Source organism: Heterodontus francisci, chromosome 29 (genome assembly GCF_036365525.1).
Source record: "Heterodontus francisci isolate sHetFra1 chromosome 29, sHetFra1.hap1, whole genome shotgun sequence".
Taxonomy (NCBI): Eukaryota; Metazoa; Chordata; class Chondrichthyes; order Heterodontiformes; family Heterodontidae; genus Heterodontus; species Heterodontus francisci.
In genome coordinates this window covers 23122321-23133596 of record NC_090399.1, presented here as the reverse complement: position 1 = coordinate 23133596, position 11276 = coordinate 23122321, and the positions used below count along the sequence as shown (strand labels likewise).

Here is an 11276-nt window from a genome sequence, read left to right as displayed (position 1 = left end):
AGAGGCTATGGCTGCTGTTTCCCTTCCGGTCCGACAGGTGGTGATCTGTCTCTCCTCCTGTCCCCTTTCCATCTAGACCTCAATGGTCACCTGTTGCCCACCAACCCGCTGCTCTTTGGCGTGTGTGAACACCCCAATCTCCAACCCTAGTTGTGCCCCCTTCCCCCATCATCCAACCTCTTGCCCATTGGGGATAAAAATTACAATCATGGTCTGGAAACACTGGGACACGCCTCTGGGCTGCTTAGTTCTGTCACCTATTCATTAAGTGCATAATTGATGTAACCGGATATTTCACCATGCACTTGACCTGCTCTCTGAACTTGGACTGAGTCACCCCATAAATAAATGCATTTGTGCAGCAACTGAAATTCCGTAGCATCAATCCGACTCGTCGAAATATATATTCAGAATCACTGTAATCCCCAGGACCGATTCCTGTAATGATATAATACAAGAATTGTATAACATACATTGACCACAGAAGTATGAAGCTGCCGGATATGGCGAACAGTAAAATCACAGACTTCCTTCTGCTCTCCATCTCTGGGTCACTGTGATTCTTTCCCTTGTTCTGACCCCTCAGTCCCTTACGGACTCGACTGGCCACTAAAATGTATCTGACTGTCAGAGAGTTGAGCAACAGAATTAAAGCAAATGGGAGCAATGGGGTTAAAACCGCATCAAACCAGTCAAATCCCACCCATCCGGGATCAGTAAAATAATTTGGAATAGGATAACAGCCCCACGGTACATTGTCGATTATCTCTCCCGGTTCAAGTGTAAAGTAGAAGGGGACGTTTTTTAAACAGAGCAGTATGCAGGTTGTTGTTAGAACCACAGTCGCAGATTTCTCAGTGCAATATTTTGCTTTCAGTTTCTGGCAACAAATGGCCACAAATCGATCAAAGGAGAAAGTGACGGTGAACCAGACAGAACAGTCTGTGGACGCACGAATCAACGCAGAGATAATACTACACACAGGTGTGATGCGCAGGACAGATCCTGGGAAATAATAATAACTGATCCTGAACAGTATGAGCTGAGTGATAATGACCAATAAATCCGCCGTTGCCATGGCCACCAGGTAGCGAGTGGTGCAGGTAGAGAGGTCGCACTTTCCCCGAGACAGGATCACAATCGCCAGTAAATTAACTGGAGAAAAAAGGGAAAATAAACTGGAAATTACTGATCAAACATTCTCTGTGTATGTAACTCAGACAGTAAGGGAAGACATTTATCACCTAAAATAGGTGGGTTGAGGGAGGGTCAGAGGTTAAAATTTAAAAAGCTCAAACCAGACCCCAACCCACCTCCGACCAGCCCACTTCCGGATTTAACTGAGTCGGGACAGGAGACGGGCATAAAACCCCGAACCAGGAGGCGGGTTGGTAATTTAAATATTTGAAGGAGGCTGGAATTCTCAGATTTAATCTGTTTGATAGGTTTTAATCTGGCCGGCCGGGTTTCCCTGTTATAACCCACATCCCAGACAAAGAAAGCTGGGATTGGCAATTGGAACCATCCCTCCAGGATCGGACCCCTCCTTAATTTGGACACTCCCGAATATCAGACCAAGCCCTGTGTCTGATGGGATCAGACCACCCCCTGGCTCGAACCATCCTCCCAGGTTCAGATGCACCTCACTTTCCAGGTTTGGACCCCGCTGGGATTGGACTCTCTCTGAGTCAGAATCCTTCTGGGATTGGACCACCCCAATGTGATTTGATCCACACCCGGGGTTGGACCCTACCTACGCACACCCGCCCCCGAGATCAGATGTCCCAGGCATCAGGTTCCTCCCATCGTATCTTGGATCAGACACTACCCCCACCCCATTCCTCTCCACGAACTTGGATCACACTCCAGGATAGAAGATCGCTCCCCGGGGTTGTGGATCAGACTCTGCTGCTCACCCCTACTCTCTCACTGTGCAGGGACTCAGAAAATGTGGATCATGCTCCAGGATCGGAGAGCCCTACCTGAGGATTAGACACTCCCTCTCTGCCTCTATTTCAGCAGACTTGGATCATCGAGTCATAGAGTTAAACAGCACAGAAACAGGCCGTTTGACCTATTGTGTCCATGCCAGCCATCAAGCACCTAACTATTCTCGTCCCATTTTCCAGCACTTGGCCCGTAGTCTTGCATGCCTTGCCATTTCAAGTGCTCATCTAAATACTTCTTAGATGTTGTGAGGGTTCCTGCCTCTACCCCTCTTTCAGGCAGTGTATTCCAGATTCCAACCACATTGTGGGTGACAATTATTTTCCTCAAATCCCCTCTAAACCTCCTGCCCCTTACCTTGAATGTATGCCCCCTGGTCATTGACCCCTCCGCTGAGGGAAAACGTCTCTTCATATCTAACCTATCAATGCCCCTCATAATTTTGTATACCTCAATCATGTCCCCCGTCATCCTTCTCTGTTCTAAGGAAAACAATTCCAGCCTTTTCAGTCTCTCTTCATAACTGAAATGCTCCAGGCCAGGCAACATCCTGGTGAATCTCCTCTGCACCCTCTCCAGTGCAATCACATCCTTCCTATAGTGTGGTGCCCAGAACTGTACACAGTACTCCAGCTGTGGCCTAACTAGCAGTTTATACAGCTCCATCATAACCTCCCTGCTCTTATATTCTCTGCCTCGGCTAATGAAGGCAAGTATCCCATATGCCTTCCTAACCACCTTATCTACCTGTGCTGCTGCATTCAGTGATTTATGGACAAGTACACCAAGGTCCCTCTGTACTTCCTAGGGTCCTACCATCCATTGTATATCCCCTTGCCTTGTTAATCCTCCCAAACTGCATCACCTCACACTTCTCAGGATTAAATTCCATTTGTCACTGCTTCGCCCATCTTACCAGCTCATCTATATCATCCTGTAAACTAAGGATCATGCTCCAGGATCAGAGAGTCCTCCCGACGGCTGAGGACCAGACATTCTCTCTTCACCAGCCCATCTTGGAACTCGTATCAGGGTCCAGGATAGGACACTTCTACCTGGGATTGGAGATTGATAGCCCAGCAATTGGACATGTCACCATGCTCTCCCCCTTCGGTGTTGGGGATTTGTAGGCCCCTGATATCAAAGAGCACCCTCCCCTTCCACCCCGCCATACTGGGTGATCATGGTTATACTGCCCTGGTCCTGAGGCCTGCTCCAGAGTCCACCCTGCCTGACTGGCTGCCAAGCCTGTCAATCAGATTGACTTTAAGGCAGGAAACCCATTCAGAATAAAAGAGGCAGTCTATAGAGTCAAAATGCTGAGGCTAGGATTTTATGAGTCTGGCGATGTTTCGGAAGACATGCTAGGAAATTGGCGTAACTTCAGCTTCTGCCATTTTTCCCATATCCGCATGATTCGATATTCAAATGAGCAGTGCAGGGACGGTCACGGGATACACGTGGTATCATGTGACAGGGATGGCCTTTCACTGATGGAACCCGCTGTCACTGAGCCAAGCACAATGATTGTCCAGATATGAAGCATTCTATGATTGCAGTCTCAACGATCAGCAGCCTTCCCATCATGTAGATCTCTTCAGAGTAAACTAAATTAAAGCTTGTGCTTAATTCAAGATGTTTTGCCTCCCTTAATTTGTGAAACGCGAATGGCAAATTCACATCATTTAATTTCCCAGTAGTTAAACTGAAGCAGATGGCAGCCAGAAGGCAGTGTCCTGGCCACGGTTCCGTGATGGCTCCCTGCAGGTTCTCCTCCAAGCCATCAGGGAAAGTGGGTGGTCCTTTTCCCTGCAGATGGAGTCTGAAGACCCTCCCACTGACCAGGGCGGTCTAGATGGAGATCGCAGAGGAGGTCTTGAACCATGGAGTGACATGGTGAACCTGGGCTCAGTCTCGCATGACTTGCGCAGATTGGTGAGGGTTTGTGGTCTTGTCAAAGCAGCTCTTTTGTTTTCCCCGATGGCTCCAAGTCTTTAAGACAGATGGTAGACAAGGCATGCACTGGAATGCGTGAGCAGCCTTGGTGCCATTCACTAAATGATTGTGCACCAAGATGACGATTGGCATTATCTATGTGCTTGGATGTGTTGTGCGAAAGCCACTGCGGAATGATTGATGTTGATGTATGTATGCAATGGCCGTGATGCATCTTTTGATATGTCATTAAATCTGCACTGTCTCCTGCAGGATAAACACACCCACAAGCAGCGTGAGTATGCAAAAATGGGGGCAGGTGCCCCTGACATCAGGGTGCTGACTCCGGCTGAGGAGGAGTATCAGAAATTGTGAGAGGAGGGAGACAGAGCGATTGGAGATGACAGGATCTACAAGGTGTAAGAAGGAAGTCTCATCTCCATTCTTGCAGCATATGTGCACACCAAAGCAAAGTCTGTGAACTCATGTGCCTCTGTTTGTATCTCCACTTCAGTTGCCCGCACTTGAATCCTGGAAAGCCATGTCGCCCAAGCCTACTCCTCCGGGGAGTGCACTGTTACCTGCGTCTTCTTCCACCTCCACCTGCACAGATACAACCACATGGTCCACGGGATGTTCAAGAATAGAAACAGGATCATAACCTGATAGTCACGACACAGACACAGCTAGCAGCTGAGGAATCATGTGGCAGCTGGGTCCCCTGGCAATCAGAAAACCGCTGCGGACGTGGCCCCTGCTCAGCCCCACGATCACGATGATCGTCTGTTTGTCGTTATGAGAAGTCTGCTGGATGTGCAGCAAAGCCATGTGGAAAATATATCTGAGATGCCTGAGGTCATGCACATGCCATGGAGGAGTCCATACTGGAATGACATCTGTCATGTCCCAGGAATATAAGCATATGGTTTCCTCAGTCAAGGGTTTGGTGAGCTTTATAGTGAGTCTAGTTGAGCAGTCAAGCCATTTGAGATCTGACCTGCACTCCATCACTATTGTCATAGGCTCCATGCAGTCGAGTCTAAGCGAGTGGGGTGCGAGGAGCCTGGACCTCCCTCCAGGTACTCCTTCCCCTCAGGCTGGCAGGCTGATGCCAGCGTGCACAGAGGGAGGAGAAGCATGTGACAGCTGCCAGGGGCCTTCCTCTCAGGACAGCCCAGGAAAAGCAACGTCTTGTCCTCACCTCCAACATTGACCCCCTTACCTCCAGCAAGCGAGCACATGGTGATCTCAATCACTATTGCTGCAGACCCTTGGTAGGATGGAACCACCAAGTCCCCACGTCTCCAGAGGATGCCCAGCAGAGTCATCCACAGCAACAGGGCAGCGCGATGAGCAGACTGCCTCCACCTCAGCTGCTAATGTCACGTTTGCACCTTGATGTAGTTGTAGGAACCAGGAACCATAAGATGAAAAAGTCATGAGCACGAAGGTGGCATGGGTTTTGTAAATAATGTACACATTTTCGGCAGGCATCGAGATCGGTGCAGGCTTGGAGGGCTGAATGGCCCGTTCCTGTATTGTACTGTTCTTTGTTCTTTCTTCTTATTTATCTCCATTTTCAATCCATCTTTATTTACTTGAATTGCATTTCTCTCTCATACGTCATTTGTTTGGTTTCATTTGAAAAGGAAAATGATTACTGGAGTTGTATGACAGGAATGCATTTCATTGAAATGCTTGCAATGTCTTTCAGAAAGTGTTCAGTGTCCATTTATGAGTTTCATGTTAGGCTTCAGTCCTCAATGATGGCTGTTTCGCATCTGTATATTTGTCAATGTTCAAACTGCAAACATACCTTCCATTCGTGGATCTGTGGTCACAACATTACTTGCCGAGCATTGGTGTGTTCCCAGTTGCCCACAGAACATTAGATCTACTGATCACACCAGACTGTTGCAACATTGTAGATCCCTCTGTGTGTGCATTAATGCTTTGAATCATTACAATATTTTCAACGCAGAGGCAAGTCACTTTCAATGAAATGGATAGCATAAAGGCATTTTCCCACATTTTCACAGCAGGCGTATGTGATTCTGTCAGAGGAGTTCTTCTTTTTGATTGTAACAATGATTGTTATCGCTGGCGATTGTGAACGTATTGGGAGAATGTATCTTTTCTCCACGCGACATAACTTTTAAAATTGTTCTACAGTTACCTGTGAAGTACAGCGAGGAGGTGCTCCCAGATGTGTCTTGCATATCTCTCCATGTTCTTATATCTACAATGAGATCATTTGCATTGTTTGGCTTGATTTTGCATATGAGGTAGAGGGCCCTGCGCCTAGCTGAAAGGGCGGGGAAACCTCACCTTTGCATTTTGCGGACTGCCAGAGCGATGCTCTGGTCTTTTTAAATTGACGTTTCAGGAGTCGCAGTCCCCGTTCTTTTGAAGTCTTTAAAAGGACGGCGATCCTGCCTCCAATAGCTGTCGGCCAATCAGAGGGCTGGCGGCTCAGCAACGTCGGCAGCACCACTGGGAATTGTGGCCACTGCTGCTCCAGTAGAAGCCTTGGACCCAGGCCCAGCACTGGAACGCAGGAACAGAGGGAGGTGAGGAGTGGTCAGTGATCCAGTCTGGAAGACCCTGGCGAGAGTGGGTTAGAGAGGTTAGTCATGTAGACAAGGGGAAGGAGTTGGGGGGGGGGGGGGGTTTCCTGGGGTGTCAAGTTGTTCCTGATGGTGGTTATCCATGTGCCACAAATTGGCCAGGGAGAACGAACCCCCCAAGACCGCAGGGAGGGTGCCTCGCTTTACAAGGTGCCCTCCCCACGCATTGAAGGCGCCGACCCGCTGCTGGTACAATCCCTGCGGTGGCAGGAAGTGCCCCTTGATTGGCCATCAATAGGCCACTTAAGGACTTCAATTGGTCTGTGGGCAGGAGAGCCGTGTTGGCCTGTCCCGCCCCCGGGAAGATTACTGGACTATGGGCTGTTGATGACCCTCCACCCCTCGCCACCCGTCTCAAAATTCCGTGATCTCGCCTCTGGCCCTGCCTCAGGGGGCCTTTCAAAATCCAGCATGTTGTCCTCCTCCTCACCCTCTTCATAATGATTCTCATCTGCCTGGGACTGGTGCTCATCCTGTTCCTCTGACCACAGAAATGAGCTGTTTCTAAGTGCCAGGCTGTGTAATGCACAGCAGACAGCAATGATTCATGAGACCCTGTCTGGTGTGCCATGATGAGCCCCTTCAGACCTGTCAACGCAGCACAAGTGCAGTTTACAAAAGAAAATGCTGTTACTGGTTATAGCTTTTGTGGATGCATGAGCAGCTTTGTATCTATCTTCAGCTCCGCTTTGGGGATGACACACTTGAGTCATTAACCATGTACAAAGTGGGTAACCCTTGTCACGTAGGATCCAATGTACACTATGGCTTATTGTTCAAAAACCTCTGGCAGCTGTGATTTCCTCAAAATGTATGAGTCATGACAGGTCCCTTGGAAATCATTGCAAACCTGCATTATTTTTCTCTGGTGGTCACAAACTAGTTGCATATTCAAATATTGGAAGCCTTGTGCATCACAAATTCATCACTCTGCTCCCAGGGAGCTCTAATGGCCACATGAGTGCAGTCAATCACCCCTTGCACACTCGCGAAGCCTGCGATGGTGGCAAGGTCCGCAGATCTTGCTGCATGGCTGGTCTTGTCTACAGTTATGTAGATGATCTCATTGGCACGAAGAAATAGGGCATTGGTCACCTCTTTGATAGAGCTATGGGTCGCAGACTGTGAAATGCTACATATGTCACCCGTTGATCCCTGGAAGACGAAGGTAGGCAATCAATTGAGTGCAGCAGTCACTGTGAGGAAAAGTAACATGAGTTTCCCACCAAACCTAAGCAGTATTATTTCCTATGACCATTTCACGAAACATCCTTAGGTGTCTTTCGCATTGTCCCTCTGACCTTTGAAGGTGATTTGTCCTTGTCTTGAGGATGCGATGACGAGTGCCCGTCATCAGAAATGCTTTGGTGCATGTTGTCAGTCTCAACATCCTCACCTTCCTGTTCTGCCTGTTGCTGGCATTCATCCATCATGTGCTGAGGGAAAATGTCCATCCTTAGTCACTCCCTGTGCTCCTCTTCCCATGAGATTATAAAAATGGGAACTATGACACCCATGTCGCTGCAGCTTTGTTAATAATGAAGTGAGCAGAACGTTCCAATCCTGTCTTCTACTGCCGGTCAGTGGAAACATCTGGGCAATGTACAGTCTTCTTTTCCTGTGCCTTAGAAATTCAACCAGACTGAGTAAACACCCACAATCATTTGTCTCCTCCCACTCACCTTGCAATCCTTGAGTGGCCACCTGGTTTTCATTATTGATCAAGAAAATGGTGCAGCTGCAATTTTAGGCAAGGCTTCCCAGCTTCCAAACTCCTCCTGCTACCTTCCAGTCTGAACCCATTACTCTTGAACCACCCAATGTAACCTTAACGCTTCACCCCATTACCAATGAACACCCCATTCAGGTGCACAGTGCTGGTGCCGAGCCTGGAGTTTAACATCCATTCCAATGCTTGCGTTCCTTTTGCCAATGAGTTCAAGAAAGAAAAACACTGAGCTCAGACACAGCTGCACAAAGCCGACTGTTGCACACCACGTCGAAACGAACGTGAAGTGTCTGTCATGGGAATAGCGCATGCTGTTCACTTAATCTGGTAGGTAGGACTTAATTGGAACTAAGTGTTGGCTTATGAGTATTTATGGCATGTAAATGAATGCAAAGCTGCAATCTGCCACTGTGCGGAGAGAGCCCCAGAATGCCGGAATCATGCAGCCAACTTAATTCTGGTAGAAATTCCCTTCATCAGAAATCCAAAATACCTCACGCTGAATTAAGTCACCCTGCACAACACAGATTACATTGTTGCAGGGCCCATAAAATTCCATCCAGAAACTCTGCTCCCCATCTATCTCACTCACCCTGTTAATATCCAGGCCTACGTTTTGGAGTAATAACAGAATACTGAAACTGCTGTAAATCTGATAAAAATAAGAGAATGTTCAAAATACTCAGCAGGTCAGGCAGCATCTGTGGAGAGAGAAACAGAGTTAACGTTTCAGGCTTATAGGCTTTCATCAGAACTGGAAGATATTAGAGATTAACAGTTTTAAAGCTATGATAGAGCCAGTGAAAAATGGGCTACGGGGGAGGAGAGAACAAAGCAGAAGGTCTGTGATTGGATGGAGGACAGGAGTGATTCAATGACAAAAGGGATGATGCTGCAAGCCGAATGGGACAATTAAAGAAACAGTGGATGTGTCTAGAGGATGTGTAAATGTTTACAGCAGAATAACAGAGGGAACGGGGTATCACATCTCAGGCTGAAAGAATCATACTTGAAGTCACAGATTTAACTTTAACAAAGACTTAACACGTTTTTAATAATAGTTACTGCTTACTGCTACTACATGTGCCATCTGACCTTACAACAACCCCCAGTTCAGGTGATATCCCCAAAAGCACAGTGAGTTACTTTCAGTTTTCCTGCCAAGTTCTGTATAGTCTCCTTTGCATACAATCAGCCATCATGACATTCCTCCTGTCATGCGTTCTTTGTGTTGTCTCAAATAACACAATGAGTTACATGGATTCCTATTCTTTGAAGATCTCAAACAGGTTTATGAAGAGCTACTTATTCTATACAGTACAGAACAAACTATATACAGTACCTTTTTCTGGGGAGTTACAGTTGCAGAGTGATTAAGGATCCTCGTCACATGACTACTTCCTGGCCATTTGCTCATGAACATACTGAGTTCTTAAAGGGACATCACTCTTATGGCGATCATACAACACCCCTTTTCTTTCTATAGATAGGTCTCATACGCTATAAGTAAAAGCATATAAAATTTGATAACATCAAAATTATTTACACAGGGATATAGATTATGGAATTTACATATGGAGCAGTTAATGAGTCCATATATTGTTTCAGTGGTATATCAGAGAATTTGCATCTAAGTTGTTGCTGTTTAATCTGAAGTTTCTCCCCCTCTGCATTCAGTTTCTATTGCTTTGTCTTAAGCCTGCTAAGATGCTCTGTTGCTTTTCTCAGGATGACCACTTTTGAGGCCTTGTCATTCTTGGAAATTTCCTGCACCTCATCTCGAAAAACCAACAGACAATGCGTCAACTCATTCTGCCTCTGTCTCTTCAGGACATTGCGTGTCCTTTGCCTCTCCTCATCCTCTGCGTCTGAAGGCCTGGGCCTCAATGTTGAGGGCTTTTTGTAGGGGGGGAAGGCATACTTGGCTTATGGTGGTTCCTGTCCATTTTGGCTTGTTGTGGTGCTGGCGATTTTCTGTATAGCAGAGGTGAGGGCACAGCATCGTTGCGCTGTTGCTGGGTTTCCAGACTGCACTGTTTGATTCTGGTCAGATTCTGCGAGCATGTTCCCGTCCTTGGAGATTTTCCCTTGACTATGCTCTGCACTGCCAGCCTTTGCTTCTCAGTGGTCACAACGTCAATCTCTTCTTCTGAGTCTCTGGAGTACAAAGAAACACTTTCTGTTGACAAAAAACATTCACCATCTGAGTTTGGATTTTCATTCTCTTGGTGTGGCATCTCTGGGAAGGTGCTGATCCTCTCCAAACCAGAACCACTGAGAACCTGGAAGGACTGTGACTCAATGTGGGTACCCTTGTTCTCTTCTGCTGTAATGGTTACCTTGGTGTCCTCATGGATATTCATGATGTTGAGTTCCTTAGACGTTGGTAGTCCATTCGTGCCTACCAGGTAAATTATTTGTTTTACCATGGCAAGTTGTCATAGCTGCATTGCATTGTTAGTGTGCCACTGCACGGGATGGGTGACCCATTGTATGCAGTTAATCTTGCAGTTGTTGGTTGCATCATTAATTTCCAACGACCCCGGGACATATTCATCCAGATTCGGACTGGTAGGATGTTTGCATTAGCTCCCATGTCTATCTTAACCCTTAATGTGTGTTTTCCAGCTTTCTTTAGGCAGATGATATTGATAGTAGCAAAAGCTTCTGGTTGTTTGAATTCATCAGCACAATGTGCCAGGTTCACAATGTGAAGTGCCCAATGGTATTGTGGCTGATAATTTGGTCCACGATGAGCCTTTAGTTGGCCTATTTCACTGTGAACTTAGTTTATTGCTTGCGTTTACGCACTCTCTAGCTCTCTCCTTGCTGCTGTGCCCTGTTGCTCTGCCTTTCTTCTGTTTGTTTGTGTCTTATTATGACTTCTGGCTGCATCCTTGCAGACAGATTTCTTGCATAGGTGGGCCTAGTGTCCCTTTGCACTGGACGACTTGCACAGGTCTCGAAATGAAGGATAACTTTGTGGTCCATGGAACAGACCACACTTACCATACAGCTTGTTTACTTTTTGGTAACCT

At 47.0% G+C, this 11276-nt stretch overlaps 1 protein-coding gene across 1 annotated transcript; it reads right to left on the bottom strand.

Annotated features, from left to right (window-relative positions):
- Positions 1 to 253: 253 nt before the first annotated feature.
- Positions 254 to 2151, bottom strand: LOC137345723 (probable G-protein coupled receptor 139). Its single transcript, XM_068008988.1, has 2 exons — positions 2109 to 2151; positions 254 to 1155 (listed from the first exon to the last, which is right to left on the bottom strand). Exons 1-2 carry the CDS (start codon positions 2149 to 2151, stop codon positions 254 to 256), a joined length of 945 nt encoding a protein of 314 aa, XP_067865089.1.
- Positions 2152 to 11276: the final 9125 nt, after the last annotated feature.

Bases quoted from the DNA above. Each gene is read 5' to 3' on its own strand.
- LOC137345723 (XM_068008988.1), bottom strand. From the start codon at position 2,151: ATGCAAGACTACGGGCCAAGTGCTGGAAAATGGGACGAGAATA. The intron at 1,156-2,108 runs GTTAGGTGCTTG...TTTTTTCTCCAG, and splicing joins TGGAAAATGGGACGAGAATA to TTAATTTACTGGCGATTGTG.